Here is a 26,242-nt window from a genome sequence, read left to right as displayed (position 1 = left end):
CGGTCCTAAATCATTTTTACAAAATGAAAAAACAAACGTGCATGCACCAAATGCTGTCCTCTGCTCATTACACAAAGTAAATTACATTTTTGTGGAAAGCACTAAGCCAACCTCTCCCTGTGTGTTTCAGATGAGCCAGACGACGGAGGAATGAGTTTATTTTGAGAAATGAGGTGGAGAGTGGCGCGAACATAGAAGCTCCAGTCTGAGACGAGGCTTCAGAGGTGAGTGTAAGGAGCCTTCAGACCAGGGTCAGCTTTATGCTTTAGTTCAACCCCTCAGCTTTCTGTCTTCTTTATCTGGTCAACTTTCATTTTATTTAATAGCCAGGTCACTCTTGAAAAAGAGATTTTGAATCTTATAAAAGACCTGAAGTGTTGCATCCTTCCCACGCGTCATGCAGGGCTTTATTTTAGTTCCTGATCGTCTCGGTTTGCTAATTCAAAGACTTGAAGGCTGTTAGAAGTGTTTGGCCTTACTTCCACCTGTTATGCAATCACATCATGGGCGACGGCGGACACGGTAATAGTCTTACCGGCAGTGTGGAGTCTTGTCACAGCTCTCTGATGCTAATGTAAGAGAGCTGTGAAGCATCTAAAAGTTTTTAATTGTCAACATAACGACCACGACAGACTAAAGCCTGCTGGTGTCAGTTATCTGCTCCTGCAAGAATATAATAAAGTGAGAGGGAGACATCATTAAGCATCAGTGACCCGATGCAGCAGAATAAGCTATGGAAGACATCAGCGACGTATTAATCCTGCTGCTGTTGTCACTGTAGCTCAGATGACTGTGTGTATCCGTTATTGTTTATGAGTAATAAGTTAAATTTATGCCTCTGATGAATCAGCATTATGTCATACCATGTCTAATGTGTAAGAACCACGGATTTTCCAGTCGTGACATTATGGTTTTGTTTCCTTTTTTCTATGTTTTTTCCAGGGCAGGATGGGAAATTCAGAGAGCCAGTACAGCATTCAGGGTCCCAAAGGCACCAGCTTTATCTTCCCCGGGAAACAGAAGCCATATTCATTAAAGCTAGGCTCAGCCAAAGGTGATGCTCTGTCTCCTCATTCGTGGTGGAAAAATGCTCCGGTAGGCTCAGGGTACAAGACCAGGTGCGTTGGCCGTGGCTGTCTGTCGCCTCCTAAAAGCCGACAGCCTTACTCTGCCCGGCTCTGTGACTACGTCTCCAAAGGAGTGAGGGGGAGCCCGGCTCAGCACCGCTGGCATCGGTCCCCTGGATGCGGCATAAGGAAGCGGCACATGTCAGACGATGATAATCCATACGGGGTCGAACTCAACGGGCACGCCCTGAACGGAGATGATGACGAGCACGAGGTTTTAGGGGAACAAAGCAGCCCGCGGGTGGTGATCAAAAAGGACGGCACGCTCAGGGTGGAGTTCACCAACACCTCGGGGAATCCTCTCCACCTGGATGAGGCCACTGGCCCGGTCCAACTCCTCAAGTTCTCCCCCAATGTGGAGTCGGCATCGACTCCCAGTCTGCCTGGGTCCAGTGGCAGCAGGCAGGATGGTCATCACAGCGCTCCGCTTCCAGCCTCTACTTCCTCCACAGCCAGAACCAGCAAAGGCAGCTCACTGAGCTCTGACGGCTCCTGGTATGACTCCCCCTGGGGGCCGAGCACAGAGCTGTGTGAGCAGGACCAGCCTTGCTCTGCCAGCAGAACGTTAGCACACTCCCCCATTCACCAAATTGTCTCCTTTGCAGAACAGTCCCCCCCTTTGTCCATCACAGATCTGTATAAAGACCCCACAATGGCTGTGACTTTCCCCACAGCCAGGGACTTGTCCTCCCAGCTACACGAGCCTCCACCGGGCCAGAGGCCACACCGAGCGTCCTTTGCGTCCGTCCTGGACGTTCCTTTGGAAGAAGAATGCCCAGAGCCCCGCCAGTACTCTTCGTACACCCTGCCCTGTCGCAGGCCCAAATCGCACACCGTCAGCGAGAACCTGGACCAGTACCGTGACCAGGGGCAACGGCAGGAACAGGTGGGGCCGGATTTCATCTTCCAGAAGAAAGACTCCATCAAAAACCGCATCAGACGCTTCAGTGACTGGACGGGCAGCCTCAGCCGCAAGAAGAGGAAGTCTCAGTCTCAGGTGAGCCTGCACAAGATGGGCTTTGGGGTTTAGTCACTACTCTTTAATGAATTACACTCTTTTTATCACTCACAGGATGCATACAGAGCCATGCCTTATATTTTATAGAGATTTTATATTTGAAAATCTTAGTGTATCTTCATATCTAGCCCAAGAAGGGAGTGGTCATCAGACAGTTTCCCTCCTGGCAAGATTTATATGATTGCGGGCCACAGTGGTTGTCCTGGCATGGCTGGGAACCAACCACCGTCCTCTGGTCCTTTAGCAACACAACACCAGCTGTCTGAGGACAGGACACAGCGGGGTGACACAAAATGAAATCTGTAAAGCAGCCAGGGCTGGGTCTAGTTGTTCTAGTGAGGAGGGAACAAGGATGGGAGTGACTTTTAGCACAATGCCGAAGCATGGACGACGCTCCGACGAAGAGGAGTGTGGGGCTGGTAATCAGATATCACGAATACTTTTACTGGGTGGGTAAATCTAAGTAGTATTATTGCACACTGACTGTTTTCTAGCAACATGCAGGACTTTCTTTTACACATTTAGCTCGTTCGTTTACAAGTCGGATCGATTAATCGTGTTACTGAAGATGTCCGTGGGAGGTGCATTGACTTTTGAGTGGACAGCTGATCTTCGTGTAAGTAAAACGATACCTGTGCTGTGAGGAGAGCAGCCTGTCAGCCCGCTGCCTGCACGTGGACGCAGGAACCGCCTGATTTTGGTTGTACAAACATCAGGTTTTTACAAGCTTTAATTTGACCTAAAACATTTGCTTAAACTGAGCCTGAACTCTCGTCCCTCCCTTCTTTGAGGGCTTGAAAGCAATTGTTCCTGCATTAATTCGTTTAGCTGTGCCTTTTCAGAACGCTGTTTGGGTGCTGCCAAGAGAATAGCTGTAAGCCTTTGAGAGGATCTGTAGAGTGAGGCTAAATCCGAGCTGAAGATTTAACCCCACCCCTCCTCTAACGTTAATGAGTGACTTATGTTTGTTCTGGTTGTTGTGTTCAGATTTTCGGGTCTCCCCTCACGTTCCTCGGAGAATAAATCTGCTAATAGGGATTGGTGTTCAGTCGGTTGAGTCTAGGAGCGAAACAAAGGACAGAGAAGAACAAATGAGAAGGCGTTTTCTTCTTGGAGACTGTGTAAGCTGCTTCTCGTGCTGAAACGTCTTGATTATTTTCAGTGAAATATGCAAGAAGCTTTGCTGTGACGCAGTTTTCTGACCCTGTGCTTACTCGACTCATTTTGAGTGTTTTTAAAAAAATGCCTCCTTCTAAAGCTGCTGCGCTAATTTCTAACCACGTGCTGGTGCAGGATCGATCTGCTCCAGTTTTGTTTCCTCGTCCAGAAGTAAAATTCAAAGAAGTGGACCGAGGTCTGGTAATCAATGCTGATTACGGGTAATTGTGTGAAGCACATAAATACTTACGAAGTCTGCATTTCTGGTGCAGTTTGGTATAAACTAATTGAACCAATCAGGCAAATTCACAAACAAGTCAGTGCACGGGGGTTTCCTTTCTCCGTAATCAACGGGGCATGCAACAAGTTCTCGTTAAATTCATTGAGCTGTTTAAAACTGTATTTCCTCTTTCCTTTGGGAGCCGTTTTGGTGCCAAACTTCGGTGTGCAATATCTCTGCGGGCTGGTCACAGTGCCTCCTTTCAGCAGGTCATCAGCTCTGGTTCCCCTGGACTCGTGGGTTTAAAGGTCACATAGCGACCCTGATGCCAAAGACCAAGAATCTGCTTGTAATGAAAAGCAGATGGAGGACGGTGAGGAGAGGCTGGATAGAGTTGGGCTAGAGGAAGCTTGCCCTCTGCACAGTGTGCATCTACAGCTACTAACTAAACAACGGTGGATTTCATGGTTGCTACAAGAGGACGAAATGGTAAACAAAGCCTGTCCTCAAGTGAGCACCGAGTTCACCGGGTTCAGTCCTGCTGTGAAACTTAAACATGAACCCTTTGCTGCCTAGTTACAGGGCGCAGGGAGGCAGAACTGCATGCTAAATATGAAGAAGGGTGAGTGTGGATGCAGCACGAAATGCGCATTAAGGACTGAGACGACGCAGACAGGTTGGAGTGAAACGCATTAATAAACAAAAGATGGAGACAGAGCTCTGTCGTGACGCCGTGCGCGTCTGCACGCTGAGAGCGCTCCGCTCTGTTGCCAGGGGCGGAATCGATGCTCCAATCTAGTGAAGTGTAGGTAGGCTGTCATTAGGCATGAAAGGGTGCAATTCCATCAAGTATTCATTTGGGGAATTGGGAAGCCACAGCAGACCTCAAATGACGTGAAATTGTCTGAGCCTGGAGGGTGCCAACCTCTCAGGTGCCATCACAGGAAATTTGTCCCACTTTTTCAGCCTAGGAAGAATTTCGAGACTGTAATGCAGACTTTGAAGTAGGTTCGAGTGGTTTGCCTCGATTTTTCAAAAGTTTCGCAGTGCCTTGGGGCTAATTGAAAGAAGCAGAGTTGATTTGTGTCCCGCTGTAAGCTCACGGGTACCTACAGAAGTCTGTACACCTGGAGGGCAAACATGCTGTGTTTTGCCTAAATGTGGATGGGAACAATGCAGGTCAGAGCCAAGTTTGTAATCTGCAGCCAGCCCCACACTTCTGATCTTCCTCCAATTGACTTTTCTCACACTCTTCATTCACTTTCTTCACCTTTTGTGCCTCCTCAGGAACCCCGGTACAAGGACCTGAGTGATACGTTTGACAGTGGGGTGGATGGTCTGACTGCAGACACCAGCTCCCCCTCCCAGGTCTCCAGCCTCCTCTGGTTTCCCGGAGCCTCCAGGGCCCAATCTTCAGGAGCCATTCACCAAACGACCAACGATGCCCTTCGCCAGAACATCTATGAAAACTTCATGAGGGAGCTGGAGACGGGTACCGGGCAGGGAGGAGGTGAGAGAAGAGTGCCGTCCACCGGCACCGAGGAAGACGAGAGCAGCAGCGAATCTGCCGAAGGCTCGCTCGAGCAGCTCGACCTGCTGTTTGAAAAAGAGCAGGGGGTGGTTAGACGGGCCGGCTGGCTTTCCTTCAAACCCCTCGTTACTCTGCACAAGGACAGGAAGCTGGAGCTGGTGACGCGGCGCAAGTGGAAGCAGTACTGGGTGACCTTGAAAGGTGAGCTTCGGTGCCCTGTCCTTGAAACTCAGATGAAGAATTCACAGTTTGGGTTAGTTGGAAATATCAGAAGAGAAAATAAAATATATGAAGTGACGCATTCTTGCCATTTTTCTGATTCTGTGCAGGATTTGTGCTTTTATGTCTCAATGTCACAGCAACAACTCCAATTCTGCTGAAGTTCATTGCTTAGATTATTTTTCATGTTGAACAAGGACACAGTGTCTGCAATAATCACACGGTAAAAGCATTTCCTTCCCTTTCCAGGGTGCACATTGCTGTTCTATGAAACTTACAGTAAAGGCTCTCCGGAGCAGGAGCTGTCGCCCCGCTACGCCCTCCTGGCCGAGGACAGCATCGTCCAGGCTGTTCCTGAGCATCCCAAGAAGGAGAACGTGTTCTGCCTCAGCAACTCGTATGGAGACGTCTACCTTTTCCAGGTGAAGAGTCACCTGACTCCTGTGCTTGTGACTCAAGATTTCTCAGAAAGTCTTTGCACACACCCGCTGGTTTCTTTTTTCATATAAAATGACCTTAGAGCCCAAGTCCCATTTAAAAAGGGCTCAACTGATTTCTCATCCAGTCTCCTCTCAGGATGAAAAGAGCACATTAACCTTGATTTAAGCAGGAGTCTTTCAGCTGCCTCCTAATGATCTTTCTGAGATAAATGGTACAGTAACTTTATCGTGCATGTAATGGAAATACTGGTCAGCGGTTTGAGCTCCTCGTTTCTTTATTTCCCTTCCAGGCCAGCAACCAGACCGACCTGGAAAACTGGGTGACGGCGATCCACTCCGCAAGTGCCTCGCTGCTGGCCAAGCGCCAGGGGAAGGAGGATACGGTGCGCCTGCTGCGGAGCCAGGTCCGCGCTCTGCTGCAGAAGATCGACATGGACGGGAAGATGAAGAAGATGGCCGAGCTGCAGCTGACCGTAGTCAGCGATCCAAAGAACCGCAAAGCTATCGAAAACCAGGTGAGCAGGTGGCGATGAGGTCTGCGGGGAGACATTGGCTACGAGGGCTCGCACACTTCCTGCTATTGAGACAAATTCTCAGAGAAAATCTGCTTCGTTCGCAGCGGTGATAAACGGATTCAGTGGCGTAACGTGTGCTCGCTTCATGTTTCAGTTTTTAAACTCATCTGCGTGTCGTTACCATGCATAATTCATGGTGAAACCACACAATGTGCCCTACTTCATTTTTCTGATTATTTCTTTTTTGGACTGCGGTGACGAGCCTGTGTTTCATTTTCGTCTGCGGGTGGGTGAAGTGGCCTAAATGCTTCAGTCCCAAACGTGTCGCGAGGGGCCCAGGGGAGCAGCTCTCTCCCCAAACATGTGATTGGGATTCCAGATGTTTCCCGGTAATGGGCTCTCAACATGCATTATCCTCTCCCTCCTCCTCGCAGCCGGAGGGAGAATCCGAAGCACCCAGCGCTGTTTTAGCCTACATACAGCAGATCACAAAGGGCTGGAAAAAGCTCCAAACCTGTAGCTTAGCAGGAAGAAAAACACTGTGACGGGAAAACAGTTTGTTTTGCAGCGTCAGGCTGTTGTCGTGGCTGACAGGGTGGTCAGTCCGTTTCATTTTTTGCACCACATTAGACACGAGGACCTGATAAAAGCTCACTGCAGGGCTGATCCGTGGAGATGTCACCGCCCAACTTTGTCCTCAGGTCTGTTTTCAATTAGCTGGTACGCCAAGACAAGAAGACGGACATGGTCGGAGTCAATGATGGGGTCAGGACCGGACTGATAAAGACGCCATGAGGCTGATGATAGATTTAAGGTTCTGGGGGAGTTGTGGAGCACCAACAGGGCACTACTTTGATGTCTCTGCCTACCCCCACCTATGTCTATGGTGCCAGTAGAGCATGTTTGAAGTCTACACACACACACACACACACACACACACACACACACACACACACACACACACACACAGAGTGCAGTGAAACAGCATTGAAGGATGTGTAGAGAGAGATCAGGCAGATGTTAAAGAGGGAAAATAAGAAAAGAGAATCTCTTAACAGAAAAGCTCTGAAATGGAAGTAAGTTGTGCACGCCGGCCAGATGTGACCAAACATGACTCGCTTTCCACTGATGTGCATTTTTTATCCTGCGCTGACTCAAGCCTGCTAGATGCATCAAGCATTAATATAAAAATTCTATTCATCAGTAACGCGCCCCAGCATGACTCATCAAATCGAATTTTCTGCAGGACTATTTTAGGCCGTCCCGGCACAAAGACGTGGATATTTGACTGTTGACAAACCGATCCGTGGCACATCAATCTGGAGCTCGCACAGATCTTGTCAGATGTTATACATAAAAAGGATTTTTCCAAAGCAGCGGCCCTGCAGGTTTTAAGGAAAGAGCTTATCTGATTTCGGCGGCGATGCCTCCCACCCCCTTTTAAAGTCATCTTCAAACCGCTCAGTGGGAATTAAATTACGGTACACTGCGTTTTATACAATGACCCAAGAATAGCAGGATAAAAAAACCAACTTGTGTTCAAGTAACAGCACGAGCCGCAGCAGACAGGAAGCTGTTTGACGCATCCTTTTAAGGGATGAGTATAGCAAAGCCATCCACAGGTTTCTGGTGTGCTCGCCATAGAAATGGCACCTTCAGCCACTGTTATCTGCACAGAAGTACCCACTTTTTAGTTTAACACTGACTACCGAGTCAAAATGTTTTCCTTTGACTCGACTTTGACTTGATCTCCAGACTTTCTAAGATTCAGACAGGAACCTTTGGCTCTCAGGACGTTAGCCCAGCCGAGCTTTTCACAGAGCGGCGAGTCGGCCTCTCGGCAATTTCTGTGCAACCTTTGTGTTTAAGATGTTTGTGAAGTCACAGGGTTCATAAAACACCACCCTCGTGCCCTTTCTCAGTTTGCTCCTAATCCGAAAGAATGCCGTCAATGTGAGCGAGACCTAATGGGAGCGCGCCATAGGGTGCGTTATTGTAAATGAACTCGCAGTGCAGACGAGACCCATTAAAGTCAGTTTGTTATGGAGCGTTGTTTAACTGAGTGTTCTCATTAAAAATGGTCTCCAGCCAACAAAATAAGCACTTTCTTATAGCTTACATAGTGCAAACGGGGACATGGGGACTGTACGTGTGTGTGTGGAGGTTTAACTGGTGGTCTGTGCAACATCATCAGCCTCTCAAGTCGTCCATAAAAAACGGGCATTTGAATTTACTGCACACACACACACTCTCGTCTGCTCCATATGCAGTCATCCTTCACTATCAAACCTCCACAGAACTTATGCCTTTACCCTCCACCAACATCTGCAAGCAATCGCAGCTCCCTGAAAAGCTCCAGACTGACCCTGGATCCCCCTCTTTCATTCCCTCCCCGCCCCTCAACTCCCTCCATTATTATTTCCCCCAGCGCTCTTCTGCTCGCTCACCTACCAAACACCAATTTCAAATTCAGATCTTGTACCAAGCGCGTCTTTCCTTTTCCCTCAGATCCAGCAGTGGGAGCAGAACCTGGAGAGATTCAACCTGGATCTCTTCAGGATGCGCTGCTACCTCGCAAGTCTGCAGGGCGGAGAGCTGCCCAACCCGAAGAGCCTGCTCGCCATTGCCAGCCGCCCCACCAAAACCACCCTGGGACGCCTGGGGATTTTCTCAGTCTCCTCCTTTCACGCACTGGTAAGGAATACATAAAGAGGCGATTCTGACGCTTCTGAATGGGACGTTTGGATTTACTTGATGTCTAGCAGTAACCTTGAAAACTCTTTATTCAGTGTAGTATATTGCAGCGTGCAAACGCTCGTTTTGTGCATCACGGGAGGAAAATGAACTTAATTAAGATGGTTTGATTAGATGGAATTTCTGTTGAGAAATATGATCGTAGTGCTGATAAAGTGTATCTGCTCAGATCTGTTCCAGAGACGAAGCCACAGTCAGGAGGCGCTCCCTGTCCCTGACTCACAGACAGCGCAAAAGAGGCCTGTTCTCCTCCCTGAAAGGCCTCGACAACCTCACGAGGAGAGGCCGTGACAAGAGACCTTCTGTCTCGCAGGTATTCACGAACACACAGACATCTGAAGATGTTTTAATAAAATTCTGTGTTTAAAGGAAGAATTAAACGGGTTAAACATTAATGCACTGATTCTTCTTTTTATCTGAAATTCACTAAAAAACCTCATAAACGACATGAACGTGCATGATTACAGGCAGTGTTCACGTCTACTGTACATGAGGAGAAAGAGTCCCGATGCTCCCGCCTTCAGTGCACAGTGTGCACGTTCGTTAATGGAGCAACCTGAAAGCATGCTGGCTCGTCGCTCGCTCGCATGTGCAGTGCCTTTGTTAATGTGAAAGAAATAGCTAGAGACTGTTTTAGTCACGCAGCGCTCTCTGCACATTTCCCCTCCTCCCCCAGAGGAGTCTTTATTAAATGAAAAGCGCATAAGCTCACATCCCTCCTGCTTTCCTGTAAGGCTGAGCGCAAACCTCCCATCAACGTAAACACAAGGGAGCATTCCTCACCCAGGTGCATTGGGGGGGCATCTAAATCCTCTCAGGTTAGTAATTAGACTCATGCAAGCTGGTTATTTATTGATACAGAAATCCACCGCTCTGTACCCTGCAGATACGGCCCTGGAGACTAGCCTTGGTGGTCTATTTTAAGCATCACCAAAGGAAACACTTGTGTAATTTTATGGACCCCTGTTCATTAGTCGAGACTCTAATAAAGCAGAGGAATGTAACTTTGTGTTTCTTTGTGCCGTAATGTCAGCGTGGCGTCCAACGTTTCCCGAGTGCGGCTCTCCGGTAGGCGAGCCCCGACTCCTGACTACGAGCAAAACGCCGCCTGTCCTGTTTCGCCTGCTCTCGTCGGGCTCATCTATCCCGCCACCTGCTCTGTGATATTTATGCTCGTGCATTTGCGCACGTCTGTCACCGGCTAGGTATGCGTGTATGTGTTATTATTTTTCTGGGGGGACTCCAGCCAGCCGGCCTAATGAGGCCCAGTTACATTTCACAGTGCAGGAGGCCGAGGTGGCGCTGCAGCACACATGAATTATTAAAAGCCATATGTGGTAGATGGTGTTCTCCACGGTTCCCTCAGCCCAGCAGATGGTTGGTGTAAAGACGCTAAATATTAAACAGCCTCCTTTTATTCCCCCCCCCCCCCCCCCCCCCCCCCCCCCCCCCCGGTTTCCTCTTGCCCACGAGCTCTTTTTTTAGTGTTTTCTGGTGTTTTCGTCTTTACTTAGAGGCTAATCATGAACAGTTAATGGCTGCTAAGCGCTCTGAGGGATTTTCTGAATGCTGGGGTTTCCTGGACATCTGCTATTTTCCTTAATCTTTTTCCCAGAGCGAGGGGGTCAGTGCGGCACGAGTTTTGGTTTTCTGTGATTCTCTGTGGGAAATTCAACTGTCGCTGTCACAAACATGACATCATCGGCTCCTTGGCTATTTCCGCAAGTTGGGCTGACGAGTGATACGTCTTCATACGCTCCTCAGGTTCTCCCAAACGTGCCATCTCCAAGGGTTTCTCTCCATCTACCAGTTTAAAAACACTCTCCAAGCTCCTTAATTTATTCCATCTCTTAAACTGTGCGGTTCCCTAATTTCTATCACCATTTGTTGTCCCTCTCCCCCCTCCAGCCGCCCCCATTTCTCAGAGCATAAACATCATCAGAGCTGGCGGTGCTTCTCCCACAGTCTCCATACTGACTCATGTGTGTTGACTAAGCCTAAATCCCATTTACCACTTTGATGGCACACTCCACAACCTTCCCCCAAAGTCATCCCCCCTGCTCTCCCCTTTTCTCTTCTCTCATCCGCCTTAGCGGAGCTCTGGATCATAAGGAGCTGGCCGCCAGTCGTTTGTGGGAAGTAGGCCAGAAAGGTCCGAGGATTTGTGGAAGAGTTGTTAAAGCTTTCTAAAATAAGCCGGCTTTTTTAGTGAAGCGGCACCATTTACAGCTATTTTATAAACGTCCTCATGCTGCGGAGAGACGCAGAGTCTTATTAGCAGAACAAGAGCTGGAAGTTTCTTTGTGATTGTAAAGACATTTTCTTGGTCCTGTAGACCCTCTAAGTCCGCTTGAGCTCTTTAATTTGTGAGCAAAAACAAACACCTTTGACTTCATGTCGGAGCTTTTTGGGGAGCAAAATAGTGAATTGAATTTGCCGGCTGTGCTGCTTGTCATGTCTCTGCTGCCTGCTGACAGACTGTCAGAGCACAGCCTGATAACTGCAGTCCACTTAAACGAGGACTCGAGGCACGCCCTCATAACGGATAGCTCTGTCACGGCCGTATTATAGAGTTGTTGAAATGTTCTGAGGCCGCAGGGTTAGCAACACACCTCCCAATCACAGACAGGCAGGACGGACTCGAGGAGCCAGAGAACTTTGTTGATGTGGAGACGGATAGGTGGGAGCTGGCCCTCCCCTCTGCTTTCAGACACCCCCCTTTGATCTCTCTGCTACACAGAAAACACTCAGTGTCCACACACACATTTCCTCCACTCACTCACACACTGCACATTTCCACCAATGCACCTTCAAAGGCCACAGACCCTGTTTGGAAGCAGTATCAAAGCGCTGCACTCGCCATGCGTAGTTTTTAATTAACTGCATAAAAGCACCGTGTGTGTTTAATATGTGTGTTGCTGAGATGGCTAGGTGCTAATGGCTCATGAGTCAGTCAGCGTGGTGCCCCTCTGTCTGTACTTCTTACTGTCTGTCTCTGGGTTTCAGGTCTTTGAAAGCGATGCTGGAGGCCAATCGTGCGCCCTGCCTCCCAGGAGCACCGAGGTGAGTCACCGATTTCAGTAACTTATTTTTTAAATAATCTCCTAAAAACTCCCCCGCCATCTGTCGCGGGCATCCTGTTGCACAGTTTCATCTGTACTATTATTAGTTTAAGTTGGAAGTAGCTGCAGTTGAAACGGGTCTGCTGCTACTTTAACCTCTGCCGTCTTTCGCGGCTTTGATGGTTCGCTGTGCAAAGATATTTGAACACGCTGGGCGTGCGTACATTGGGATCACAAGGCGCACGTGTCCGCCTGAGTATATTACACGTCCAGGATCAAAGCAGCGATTCCTTTCATGCTGATCTGCAGGTGTCTGCAAGACAAATGGAGAGCATATCTAACAGGAGGGATGGAGCCCTGTGAAAAACCGGCATGAACAGGGGTCCAATTCACACCATAATTGAGTTAAAGGATGGTGTCGTATGTGAATGTGTATGTGTGTGTATGGGCGAAGCGTTGGATGACTGACAAGTGTGAATTCAGGCCATCTGAGCAGCCAGACTTTAAAACGCCAGCGTTTGCTGGTTATTGAGGGCTGTAATTGTAAAATAGCAGCGCGAGCTTGAGGTCCTCACCTCGCCGGGCTCCAACTTCCACATGTTCTTCTCTTTTTAATTCCCATTTCAGTTTAAAACTCCCAACATGAATATAAATAGAATCCAAATACGCCACCTATTATAATCCCATTTCTGCATTGTTCACTTTCTATTTCATTGTTTTGTGTCTCAATTTTTTGGACTGCATGTTGTAGTTTTCAGTCAGATACAGGAGCCAGATTTTAAGCTTTTATAAGCTAGGCTAGGCTAAAGTTAGCAAGCAGCTCATTTAGACCAAAACAGACCTGAAAAACGCAGCTAAACATTCGTGGTCACTGATTGGTGGCGTGGTGACAGTATCAGATTAGTGCAGCAGTAATGAGTCAGTCCATCCTCCTCCTGATGGCTCCAGCAAGCCAAAATATTTCCTGCCTGATGAAATGTGGCACTGACAGATGGGTATAATGGATAGCGTTAGACGGAGGACGAATGGTGTTATAAAGATCAGTGTTTCACAGGATGTAGTGATTCATAGCATTAGTCTGTGGTCAATGTGGCAAGTGTAAAACGGCCCTCATTAAGGGCCTAGAAAGGGACTCTGAGCAGGAAGCGTGTTGGGGAAACAACACTGGCTTTCATGCATGTTGCTGGAAGCTTCTCTGCTCTTTTCACTCAAAGTCTCTCAGGTTTGGACGTAAATGAGGAAAGCGGCTCGTCGCAGGGATCCGTTTTGTTTTTCGGGGGGATTAAGGCTTCACGGTGTGGGAAGTTAGAAAAGAGAGAGGTTTGCGCAGCCGCTTTGATTTTTGTCAACATGCACACTTCTTCATTTCCGTCTTGAGTCTTGATGACTTTGCACCTATTGTGCTGCTTTGGACTCAAAGCCCTCGAATTACTCTAATAAGCACTCATCCTGCACTAATCCTTTCAAGTGAAGGGTGTGCGTCGCTCTTGTGCTTCCTTGTGTTGCTGTGTTTGTGCGTGTCGTGTCCTCTCTGTGTGGGTCTTTTCCATCCAGCTTTTTCTGCAGGTCACGTTTAGCTGTTGCCTTCAGTTGGTGAGATAAACATCTGTATGGGCTCGAGCTGCCACTGCTGGAGTTGCCTTGGTATGGTGTGAAGTTAAAACTCACATAGCAGAGCTTGGCTCCTTACATCCTCGGTCCAGCCTCTGCTTCCAGCAGTGGAAAACGGCACAGGGATGATTTTGTTTTGCTGTGGATTAAGACTCCTCAGCAGAGCGAGCTGATGTGTTTTGACTGCTGGAGGAAAAACTCCTTGCTACTTATTCTTATGTTACTAAAACAGCTTTGCTTTAACTTCATTTATGCATTTTCACACTCCATCCATCCTGACGCTTTATCCGTAAATAAGGTTGGTACCTTCCTCCTGGGGAAACTCCCGAAAGCTGTTTAATCAAACCAAAGCACTTCAGCTGCTGCTTTTTGGAATAAAAAGCTTTCTTGTCCTAGTTTGGGTCACTTCTGTCTGCTAAGTGGTTCTTTATAAAGATTAGGACAGAATCATGAGCCCGCCCACCCCAGCACAGATTATTTATGTTTGCACATAATAAAAGAATTATAATCTGATAAAAACAGAAATTATGATGGTGAATATTATTAGACCTCTGAAAAACTGACCTTTGATTGAGCCACAGCACAAATCATGACTGACCAATGATGTGCTTTCATTTTTTATTACACACAGTGTAAACCTCAGCAAAGATGTGAGCTGACGAAAGGAATTGTTGATGCTGAAAAATCAGGACATAAAAAGTTATCAGTGTGTTTCCAAGTTTAATGTGCAAAGTAAAATAATGTAAATATCTAAAGTAAAACTGGGATGTTTGGAACAGCTGTGTTTAAAACATTGTTGCTCTGTTTTACAGGAAGAACGAAATATAACAAACGTTCATAGCGGGGCTAATATTTCAGTCCTTATTAGCAGAAAGGCTGAAGGTTGGAACAAACATTACCAGGTAAATCAGAAGCGTAAGGTTTGCTTTCCACATCAGCGTCTTCTTCACCTCGCGCTACATTTCTATGTTTCATTTTTCCTGGATGGTGCAGTCCACAAATGAATAGCAAAGAACTGACTTGGAGGCGAATATATCAGGTTGTTCTCACCTGGCTGCAGGCTGCTCCAGTGCATGCTGAAGGTCGCATCATTATCACGCTAACAGAACCACATTATCTTCAAAAAGCACAGGAGTGATTCGTACGAGCCCCTCACACCGACTGTGCCTTAAGGTGCTCGCCTGAAATATCACGAACAGCATCGAGGAAAAGGGGCGACCTCGAAAGAGTTTTGTGCTCCCCTGGTCTCATGCTCTCGCCAAACCAAGAGGAAATGTTGAGTTGTTATGTTTTTGGAATTACAGCACTTATTCTTTTCATTCTCTTTGAAATGAATTTGAAAAAGACGCTTTCACATTATTGCAACTTGACCAGAAGAGCTTAGGGCGAACGATGCAGAGCCGTGAGATGATGAAGACTCAGCTAGTCAGCTGCAGCCATGTTTCGTTTATTAGGGAGACTGAGAGGTCTGCTGGTGAAAGAGAGTAAAATGAAACGAGTCTTTGCCTTCTTCAGTTATAAGATTCGGGTTAAGAAACAGTCAGTAGTGTTATGAGTGTGGAAACTGGTGGCATTGCGCTGTAAAGGAGGGGATCGCTGGGTGGAGCTTTAAGGAAATAAGGAGTAATACGCTTTAAATAGACCTGATTGGCAATTTTCAGTCTTTTCCTATCTGTTTGAGGAACTACTGTAATATTTGTGTTACAATGTTGCTAAGTGGAACAGAGATGGTTATTCTTCTGCAGCAGCGGTCATCACTAAACGTTCGTTACTCCACTCTGTTCCATCTTTAGAAGTTCGGGTGGAGGACCGCTCGCTTCGAAATAATTTCCACACTGGAGGGGAAACGTTGAAGCCCTGGCTCGAATGACCTGGCTGAACGCAAACATAAATAGCACGCGCACACTCGCCACAGAGGGCACTTGTTGAAGTGCAGCGCGTGTCTGGCAGCGGCTCACGGAGCGTTGGCCAGGCAACCGTCGGCCCGTTAGAACGCACTCTGACCATGAATGAGTGTTCAGTGTTAGTCTGTCTCTGATCGGGACGACAGAGTTTTTGGTTTTGCAGTCACACCGGGACACAAACGGGACATTTACGCAACCATGTCGGCCTTTTTTTTTTCCATCCTCAGGTTGTGAGTGTGACCTGACATCTATAAAGCTGCAGACAGAAGTGGGCGTTGAAGCAGCACCTTGTGTTCCTTCATGCAGACGGAAACATTTTTAGGAGGAACACAGGTGGCTCTTTTTTTTTTTTTTGGCTAATCAAAAGGACATTAAGGTGGAAATGTTTGTGTGTGTGTGTGTGTGTGTGTGTGTGTGTGTGTGTGTGTGTGTGTGTGTGTGTGTGTGTGTGTGTGTGGAGCAAACTGATGCTCTGAATCAGAGACTGTAGCTCGTCCCTTTAGGCCTTCTGTCTGGCAGGAAAAAAAGGTCTTTTTCCTCTTGAGGTGATTCACCAGGCAGCTCGACTCTGGAACGGACTGAAAAGCTCACACACATGCAGAGCAGACAGAAAGCCTCAGACAGGCACACACCACGCTTTATTTTATCATGCCATAATGCATCTGAAACTGCGCTTTATATCCCAACCTATTCACTAAAGCAATTATCCCTCTTGGTCTCATGTCTGAGTTTAACCAGCACGTTTCATATCGTCTGTGTCAGAAGTGCTGAATCACAGGCTTCTTCCACCCGCGTGTTTCACTACATTTGCTGCGACTGAGCCGTCACTCGTGATCCAGAGCTCTGATAATTGTGGTCTCGGGCTGCACCGTGGCGTCTCCCACAGCCCCGCAGCTCCACATCGCAGCTGTGGCGTTTTTCCTCCAGAGACACAGAGTCGCGACCAAAACCCCTAAATGGCCGCCTGTGAGGCCAACCCGCCCCCGCCTTAATACCCCACTCACTCTTAATCCCGCAAATAATGCAGCACATAATTACCTCCTGAAAGTTTGAGTGATTCCGATATAAATTGTCCCCCCCGCACTTCACCTCAGTCCAAATGACTCCTGTGGTTGTTTTAGAAGAAAAAGTCCGGGAGAACTGCGGCGATATCATCGGGACGTCTAGACCCAGCACTCGACGCTTGCCAATCCTGTACACGGTCATTATGATGACTATTATATGGAGCAACTGCCGTCTGTGATGTCAGATGAATTTCTGAAAGGCTAATTGTATGACATCTTTGCTCTGCCACTTGATCCACAGCCAAGCATTTAGACTAATGGACCTGTATTGATTTGTGTGTTGTTGCTCAAAGTCTCCTCTCTCTCTCCTCTCTTTGTTTACCTCCCTCTCCCCCGTATTCTCTTTCCTCTCTGCTCCATCTAACGGTCCTCACCCACCTCTCACTGCATCCTGCCTTCATGCCCCTCTCTGCACCTACACAGAGGCTGGACGTGCTGACGAGTATATACTCCATGTCGCCCCCCGAGGGCGGTCTTTGGGACAGCGTCAGCAGTGCCGCAGATGCGCTGATGTGTGTCTACATGCCAGACGGGCTGACGGTCCAAGTTCCCATCAGAAGAGACCAGGCAGCTGCTGACCTTCTCTGTGCAGCGTGCAAGGTTGAGTTTCAAAGAAATTATGCCATTTGACAAAAATCAGACGATAATATTCCTGTGACTGTTTTAGCAAAAAAACATTTGAATGTTTCATATATGCAAAGCTTCTTAGCTCCATCGAGAACAGCCTCAGTAATGGTCAGATAATCTGGCCTCAAACAGCTGTTGCAGCAGATTTGATTGCATTATGTCCCCGAGGGTTTGAAATGACACCAATTCATTACACACTTCACACAGCCCCCCCTGAATGGCTGCAGATGCATGGGCTCACACATGCAAAAACAACATGCATGCAATTTCTTAGGCGAAACATTTTTTTGTTTACTGCAAATTTCCCATCACTACATGGAAAGTCTGAGTAATTCCCACCTCGGGCCACACAGCAGCTGTGTGGCGAAGTACTGGTGCGGAAATATGTGGGATGATTTTTGTGCGTGCCGTCTGCTAAGCATTTATAGGCTCCTGTGTAAACAGGTGAAACAGCTGGACCCGGGCGCGCACTGCCTCCGACTGCACAGGCGAGCGGGGCAGCACGTGGAGGTTCGATACGTGGCTCCCGGAGAGCTCCTCCGTGATGTGGTGAGAAGGGGAAACACGCATGATCCCACACGAACACTTCATTTATCCGCTCTTTCTATAATGTGTATTGATTTGTTTAATATTGCCCCGCAGGTCAATGATCAGTTGGAGGTGGTCCCGGCTAATGTGTTTACGCTGCACATGAGCAGGCAGAGCGGCAGCGGCGACTTCGGTGAGTCGGGCACGTTTGGGCGAATCGTGTTTGTAGTTTATGTCGTGATCCTTTATGTAATCCTCCGGTTGAATCCTCCTGGCAGGTTTTGCAGTAACAGGATACGCAGACAGCCAGAAGAACAGCAGGGTTTTTGTCAGCGAAGTGCTCCCTGATGGCCTGGCCTTCAATGAAGGTGCCGATCTAGAAATGACCAATAAGAGCGTCACGTTTGAGATCGGCGTGGCTTTTCTGAAACGAGTTTGCCCGTGTGAGCAGGTCTGCGTCCTGGCGATGAGATCCTGGTCCTGAATGGTCGGTGCGTCCCCGGTCTGGACCTGGCATTGATCCAAATGCTGTTTGCTGAACAAACTGTGCACCTGAGCCTGAGGCGGGAGGGCCCCGTGCTGCCACCTGTGACCTCTGACCATCTGGCTCCTCCCACTAAACACAGCCAGGAAGTTCGAAGTAAACACCACCGAGCCAAGTCGTCCTCAGGTGCTTTAATCAGACGCAAACGTACAGTTGAACACACACACGTTCATGTAGATGGAGTCATTATCGGACATTAGCTTTACTTACTGCAAACAGCTAACAGTAGAATAGAAAGAGACGCTGGTATTGAAACCTTATGTGACACAAATGGTGGCACAAGTTGAAGGGTGACACGTACAGTTTCACTTTCACAGTTCTGAGTATGAATGTGCAAATGTTACTTCTGCTAAAAACATTCGGTGTCATTGTGCAGAACTCAGAAACCGCAAAGTTCCAGTTTTTCTTTCCTCTTTTTCTACAGTCGCTTCTTATCTTTGTAATCCATCATCTAGGCAGCATTATTGTTGTGACATCCGAGAATCCATGCTTCTTTAGAATTTACTGTTTATTTGAACCTCAGAGTTATTAGTGGTGAGCTGTTGCTTGTTGTTACCAGTAAGCGGTGGGAGTGCTGTCACTACGTTTCCGTTTCAGTTAATAGCTCCACTTCCCCGAGTTAAACGAGTAGAAAGGGGGGGGGCTCTAGATGATGTTTCACAGCTCTGTGTGTTCTGGAGGAGAGGAAGGGCCGGGAGGGGCTTTTGACCGCAGAGGGCTCATTACTGCTGTGGATGTATAGAGTGCTGTCAGCCTGGTTTAGTCTCACGGTGCAGACGAGGTGTCAGAGCAGAGCAGGGCGTCCGTGTCAGCACAGCTGATCCCCAGCTGGAAGAGAAAAATATCCGATTGTTGTTCAGCTCTTGATTTCAAGGTAAGGAACATAATAAAGAAATAGTATGGCTGATGTTATTTTGAGTCATATGTAATAAAACTGCAGTCATTGCAAGACAAAAGAAGAAGTTGTGTAGCAAAACCTCCTTTAAGATGTGCATATCATTTTGTGTCGCTTTTATTGCATTTCATTGCACAAAAACAGTCTTGAGTGTCATCTTAATGATAATAATTCATTAGCGTTTCCTCCACTGCGGCCGTAATTGAACACAAAGGGATTAATGACTTGAAGACCTCATTACTGCAAATGGTGCCATCAAAGCGCCTGCAGTTTTCCCGCTCCGTCTCTAGAGGGCACATGATCCCAGGCAGGCTGATAAAGAGGCAGGGAGGTATGTGCCCTCAGTGGGGGAATTAACACTTGTCTGACATGAATTACAAAAGGATTTCACCATGGCGTTCCTAGAAGGAAGACGTCTGTCATCTGGCGTTCATTTAGCCTGATGCAAATGTACGAGACGAGAGAAGCGACAGCAGATGATTAGATATATTTAGAAATTGCGGCCTAGCTATCAGACATTGGCTGATGATGATTGCCGGCTTAAAAAATGCCAAGTTCGGCTCAATGGGAGGCCCAGAAGTTTTCTTTTGTTTCCCGCCGACACTTTGGCCTGCCTCCCGGTCGACAATCAGAAATCTTGCATGTGCCAGCTGCTAGAGAGCATGTCCTCCAGATCTTGAATTTTAACCAGAAGGAGGCTGAAAAATTATTTTCAAAACACTGTTTATCTGTTTGTCATGCTGTAATGATGCAAATATTATTTGCAGACATTTTTCAGGCTGGACTAGCAGCAAACTTTATCTCCAGAGTTGTTGTTTTTTTTCCCAGTCGAGCAAGGAAAGAGATAACTGAGTCTTTAATTAGGATTTCCAGGCGTGTGCTTTTTTGCTTTTCTGGGTAACTGAATGCCCTTGGTGTTTTTAGTTTGGAGACATATTTAAGTTGTGTACACGACAAAGTCGCCCACAGTGGTTTCAGACCGACTCTCGTCTGCATTGTTTGTGCTTTGTGGGTTAGAAGAAGGATGCGCTTCAAGGGGCGGTATGAGCTTAAAACACCATCAAACACAAATAGACGCATGCTGACTCTCTGTCTCTCCACAATCTCTCTTTCCAGATGTTTGTACTGCAGCTGGCGGTGGCGAATCTCTGTACGTAGGACTGGAGGATGGTCGCTCCCACTGCGCACACAGGCCTGTTCAGCACAGCAAGGTAGGAGGGGCCCGAGTGCGAAAAAAAGACGTGTAAACATCCACACTCTGTGCCCGTCTTTCCTTCCAGGTCTGTGTGAGTGAAACTGTCTGTGCTGTGTTTGTGCCCACTCTCAGCAGAAGCTGCGGGGCTGTCAGAAACCAGACTGGCACCAATCCTCAGCATTTCCATAATTAGGATACTCAATCGTAGCCACCGGTATAAACACAGCTTATTACTGTCACGCAGACGGCATGCAGACTGAGAGGGGAGGCTGTGTCACACTCCCACTGCCTCCTGCACAAACACACACTCACATGTGTCTACATGCACATGAGGACAAGCACGCCTGGGGGCAAAGCCAAATCCTCTGAAGAGAACGCTTCTCCTGTCATTCACTTAACCGTGCACATGCACCATTTTATTAAGAGCTACCCTGCTTGTTACATGCAGACTTTTCCTTCTCGTCATGCATTCGTTAGCCGTAAGAGTCCTGTTTTTGTTCTAAGCACGCTACAGTTAATGCAACACTTCCTTTCAGGCCACTTTAGAGGAATATCTCATATCTGTAAATGTGCCAAACAGTTGTCCCTTCTGAGTTATGGCAGATTGTGCGCCTATTTCTGTCCTATTGGTCGCTCAATATCTACTCAGGTTTTTGATATGCAAACCAACTTTATTGAAGTCATTAAACCGCGAGCCTGTTCCGCTGGGAATTACGCTTCAGTGATGTGATAATGTAATACGGGAAGATTTGTGTGCCGGTGTTTATTGAGGGCAGTAATGAGTGTGTGTGGTCACAGCAAAAAGCCGTGTGTTAATGATGCAGCCATGGCTGGAAGCCTAAACGTATTCGTGCATGTTCACCTCCTCTTGCATCATTCGGCTAATATTTAATGCCCTTCAAAGCTGTGTATAGTCGTCGCTGCTGCGATTGCGAGTGCATGTTTGGCAAGTTGCTCATTATGTAATGCAGACTAAATGGAAAAAGGGAGCAGGCATCATTGATGGCGATACAGGCGACATGTTTGTAAAAAACGTTAATCGTAGCTGCCACGTGTTTGACCCGAGGTCAGCCGGGAGGTGGACTCTTGCTGTCGTTTCCTCTCTGTTCGTCTCTTGTTGTTTGCCCGGCGACATGAGTCAGTCCTGTTGCTGGGATCTGCACTGCACCACTGCTGCTCAGCTCCCTGCCGTTTCTGTTTTCCCAAGGAACGAATGGAAGATGGGAAGGTGTGCGGCTGTGCGCGAGAGAGGGAGGTTTATGAGTGTGTGCGTGTCCGTGTCACTCGTGCCACTGGATGTGTGCACATTGCCACGAAAAAGGAGAAAAGGGCTCCCCCTCTGCATCGGTGGGAATCAACCACTGTGAAGGAAATTAAAAAGAAATAAAATACAGGGTGAGATATCGGTGCTGGTAAATCAGATTTTTGCTGCTGCGCACAGAAGGATTTAATCAACGCGCAGCCATCAGTTTGTTCTCCAGGGCGTGCAGAAAGAAATCGAGTCACCGGGTAGAAAACCGGCCATGCATCAGCACAGAGCTGCACACGTGCATGCACACGCTGCTCGCAGAGTCGATAGAGATTGATGGAAGGGAAGGACCAATTTCAAGCCTCTTGTCACACATGCGATCAGCTGCCTCAACCTGACTGATCGTTTTTGATTAATTAGTCTATTGCAGTCCAATTTGTGTGTGTGTGTGTGAGCTGAAACGCTTACCAGGCAAAGTTAACGGCTTTGTTTACCGTTGAGTTAATGATTGTTTCTATTATTTAATGAAACGTTTGGATGGTGAGCGCCTTTGCAATCGGTTTAACAGTGTTGTTGTACCATAATGAGCTGAGCCACTCAGCAGACGAAGTGAACTAAAGTGGTCTGAAAGACGTGAGCGGAGCCTCGATCGGCAGATTCTCGCACATCGTCCGTTCAGTTTCTTCTGCTTGCAGACGATTGCAGGGGGGAGGCGGAGCCTATCCCAGCTCTCGCAGGACAGGTAGTCAATCTGCCGCAGAAAACCATTGACACCTACAGTCAATAGAGAATGACCTAACCCCACTGGAGAACATCCAAACTCCACACAGAAAGGCCCCGGACTGCATGTGATGCGTCGGCGCTAACCGCCGCGCTGCTGCGCTAGAACATAAGCATCTATAGGATGCTGTGCAATCCCATTAGACAGATGGAAGGACGTGGGAAGTAATCTGGTTTCACCACATGACACCAGTCCGCATGCAAGTGATTGATTAAAATCATTTAAATTCAAGTTTCCCAAGTTTGTTCTGAGGGTTTAATCGACTTCTTTCACTTATTGGGAAAACTGCGGTTAAAATAATCAATAAGGAAACGGACCAGTCAGTGCAGCTTTGAGCTCAGGTGTATTGTATATGTGTCCTTGTATATGAACGATGACATAATAAATTCTGCGGTTTGTGTTTGATGCAATGCAAAGCAAAGCAGACAGTCATCTTTTGCATTAAACCAAAGGTTAAACAGCGGACAGACATATTAAGCTTCTTTGCATTTGTCCAGACGAGACATTTCACTAAGAGCATTTGAATGGACTTATGAAGGGCGCTATGACTGGAGCCATGCTCTGTCTGGATGTCAGTGCAGCGAGATTTGGCTTGATTCAGGCAGTGATGTTATTAAGTTGAGTAATAAGCAGGCTCGCACCGTTTGTTCACATCTTTACTCTTCAGCTCTCTGGACTCTGGCACCTGTCTGCGGGCTGGACGAGTCTGAGGTGTTTTAATATGTTTTAAAAGCTTGTGAGGAGGATGTTTCAGTTCTCCCCTCTTATCATGGATCCCAAACTTCAAAACGTTGGCACATGCCTGCAGATGTGAGGTTGTATCTTCTTCTTCACAGATGATTTTGTTTTCCTTGAAGCTACCGTCACCCCCCTCTAAACTTGAGCAGACGTGTGTGTGAGGGGTGGGTAGGTGTGGGTAATTTGTGGAAGTGCTTGTGTGTTATGACTAAGCCGCCATCTGGCCACGAGCATACTAATAATCTAGGCTTACTGCTGTCAGCACAGTTAATGCTAGCCTTCCCCTGCTCAGTCCACTCCACAGTAAGAACTTCCAGACGTGGAGATAAAAACTGAGTGACTGAGGAAGCAAATGGGATCCCGATGCACAATGACCCAGCATGGCCATGGCATTAGCAGAAAAGGATGAGGATCCCCGGCCATGCCTTTGCCTCACCATCTTATTTGAGCTGCTTCAGAGGGGTCGGTCGCTGGTTCAGGCCTTGGGCGCAGTCGCAGCCATGTGCTGCTGCTGGTTCTGGCCGTTTGGCTGCAAAGCTGAGGAAAAATCCCCGTTCTTAGGATCTGCGCTTCTCAGGCTGGGACGGCTCCTGAAAGACAAGCTGTCCTGCGTGGTCCAGGACCTGACCGCCTGCTTGTCCTGCCAGAGAGACTCCAAGGAAGGCAAACAGCCGGTAACTGTGGGCGGATGGGCTCGTGGTTTTCTGTGTGGGGCTGGGATGGCTGATAGTACAGACTCTTCACACTTTAAGCTGCAAAGTTTCACACAACCAGCCCACATCCCTCTGTGTGCAGTAAAAATAATCTAACAAATGCAAGCATGGAGTAGTTTTACTGTCAGAGGCTCTTAGCAGTAATGAAACAACGTGTGCTTGCAGCTCTGTTTTAGGCTCGTGGTGACGGCAGGTGGAAGAAGGTAAAGAGTCATAGTGTTGGGATACACTGGGATAGTGTCTTCCCAGCGTTAATGCTATGTTGGGAGTGTACTTGCAGTGTTACTTGTTGATAAGTAGTTGCTGTCTTTGTTGCTGTATCGTGGATCCTTTGCTTCTGATTCACACAGAGTCTTTTCTGGGTCGGATGCGGTCTAGAGAACGACGTTTGCCATTACTGTGAATTATTTGTCATCGAGAGGTGTTTAACATCAGCAACAAGCATCGCCACTTAACCTTTTATTCAGTTGTGGGCATCCCTTTGAGAGGGAACAGCATAGAGTCGTGGCATTACTTTGTCTTCTGGCTTTAATGCAGTGGAGTGCATGTGAATAGCCTCGGGGGCTGAGCAGAACGGGTGTTTTAATGTGAAGCTGGCTTCATTATTAAAACACAATCCTCTCTCAAAGTCCTCGGAGACTTGGCGGAATAATATTTGTTTAGGATGAATAATAAAAGGCGTAAATGGGCTCGAGCGGAGCGCGACGGGGCCGGCCCTCCCCGCTCGTATTTCTCTCTCCTCCCCTCTGCTCTGTTTGATTTATGAGTGCGCGTCTTCTTTTATTGAGCTTTGAAAAGAAGATGGCATGGTGGCACTATAGCCCACTAACACGGCAAATGAATCACCGGCCTGCCCACCGGCCACAGGCCTCCGCTCTTTCTCGCGCGCTCTCTTTCTCGGCCTCACGGTGTCATGACAAGGCTGTTTCTTTTGAAGGATGCTTGACGCCAGCCCCGGGGACACGCCTGTTTTTCATGCCCTCCTCCTTATCTCCTCTCTCCCCGCATTTGTTTGTTTATTCCTGCAAAGATGGGGCTCCTCCGCCGGTAAAGCGCAAGGCTTCTCCTTTGATTTGAGCAACGTTTCATCTGCAAGGCAGACTGAGCTCTGTACATAATGACTCCATCGGAGCATTAAAAGGGAGATAGAGATGCTGTTTAGTGTTTATCTTGCATCCTCCCACTCTGACAGAGCTCAGCTGTGTTTTCTTTTTCTTTTGTTTTCTCCAAGTGTTTTTGCCCAGACTTGGAGAAAATAAGTGAGACTTAATTATGCAGCGGCATGCTTTACTAGCTTACTCAATATAAAAAATATTGTACGTGCATGTGGATGTGCACACGAACTGAAAACACTGTCTCTTTAAGGAGACTGAGGACGTAGACGGATGACCGCGGGGTGAGAGGAGTCCAAATTTAAACAGAACTTAATCTCGTTTGGTGCAGTTTGTAAAGTTTAGTCCCGATATGCCAAAGCCGAGGATGCTCCTGCTCAAATCTGGGCTTGGCAGGAAGACGTCTGTTATTATGCATTCACTGAGTCTGGTGCAAATATATAAGACGAGGACTGAAAGCAGGTGATTAGCTGTATCTAGAAGCTCTGCTCTAGCTGATGATGATTGCCTGCTTAAAAAAACTGGGAAGTTTGGTGTGAAGGCTTTGCAGACAAACTTGCCCAACGAGCAACAGCTGGGGGTTAAGTTGCGAAAGAGGAAGCGCCACAGCCTTGGTTTGCATCAGGCTGCGAACTGTTGTCAGATGCCGTTCCCTTTCTCCTCCACCGCTCCCCTCCCGCTGTGCGCCGCCACCATGAGTCAAAATGAGATGTTCATGTCACGTTTACTACAAAATCATCGAGGACCTGAGAACTGATTGTGATTCCACACACCTACTGGCAGAACTTGAAACGCAGGTCTGCAGTGTTAGATGCAATTTGGTGTCTTACACGTCTATACTGCATTTACACAGCATTTTACAACCAGGCAGGAAGCTGCAGTGCAAGTAGAAGTAAAAGAACAGTAGCAGGAAGCTATAGGACAATAACTAACCTTCCTAATTGTAATCCCTTACATTTATTTACCCGAGTGAGGTGAGAAAAATGGTTCCATTATAGTTTGTTGTTAAAACCATCCAGCATCTGTTTATTTCTGTCCACATGTAGTAGCCCGCGAGCGAGCGATGCATGTCATGTTTTATTCTTGTACGAGGCCATAGTTAACATTCCTGCACTGTTACCCCCACCCGCTCAGAGCCTCCCAGTTTTGAGTCAGCCATTCCTGTGTGTGTAGAGGTAACAAGCCAGAACAGTCTGCATTGTACTGTCGCTATTGAGAGACTGGACCCAGATACAGC

General features: G+C 47.6%; 1 protein-coding gene across 4 annotated transcripts in view; it reads left to right on the top strand.

Annotated features, from left to right (window-relative positions):
- tiam2a (TIAM Rac1 associated GEF 2a) overlaps positions 1-26,242 on the top strand; it is an 82,643-nt gene that overhangs the window by 43,705 nt on the left and 12,696 nt on the right. For all 4 annotated transcript variants that reach the window (XM_080870979.1, XM_080870977.1, XM_080870978.1 and 1 more), the window contains exons 2-15: positions 131-224; positions 943-2,124; positions 4,811-5,255; positions 5,523-5,695; positions 6,004-6,228; positions 8,737-8,922; positions 9,152-9,295; positions 11,989-12,045; positions 17,047-17,223; positions 17,695-17,799; positions 17,893-17,971; positions 18,057-18,146; positions 18,230-18,448; positions 20,334-20,428. In XM_080870979.1, coding sequence (XP_080727105.1) covers positions 949-2,124; positions 4,811-5,255; positions 5,523-5,695; positions 6,004-6,228; positions 8,737-8,922; positions 9,152-9,295; positions 11,989-12,045; positions 17,047-17,223; positions 17,695-17,799; positions 17,893-17,971; positions 18,057-18,146; positions 18,230-18,448; positions 20,334-20,428 — 3,171 coding nt within the window. In that variant the 5' untranslated portion in view covers positions 131-224; positions 943-948. The remainder of the gene's footprint in view (positions 1-130; positions 225-942; positions 2,125-4,810; positions 5,256-5,522; positions 5,696-6,003; positions 6,229-8,736; positions 8,923-9,151; positions 9,296-11,988; positions 12,046-17,046; positions 17,224-17,694; positions 17,800-17,892; positions 17,972-18,056; positions 18,147-18,229; positions 18,449-20,333; positions 20,429-26,242) is intronic.

Source organism: Rhamphochromis sp. 'chilingali' (genome assembly GCF_963969265.1).
Source record: "Rhamphochromis sp. 'chilingali' genome assembly, chromosome: 21".
NCBI lineage: Eukaryota > Metazoa > Chordata > Actinopteri > Cichliformes > Cichlidae > Rhamphochromis > Rhamphochromis sp. 'chilingali'.
Note: the sequence above shows the minus strand (reverse complement) of the source record. Positions and strands in the feature narration are given on the sequence as shown.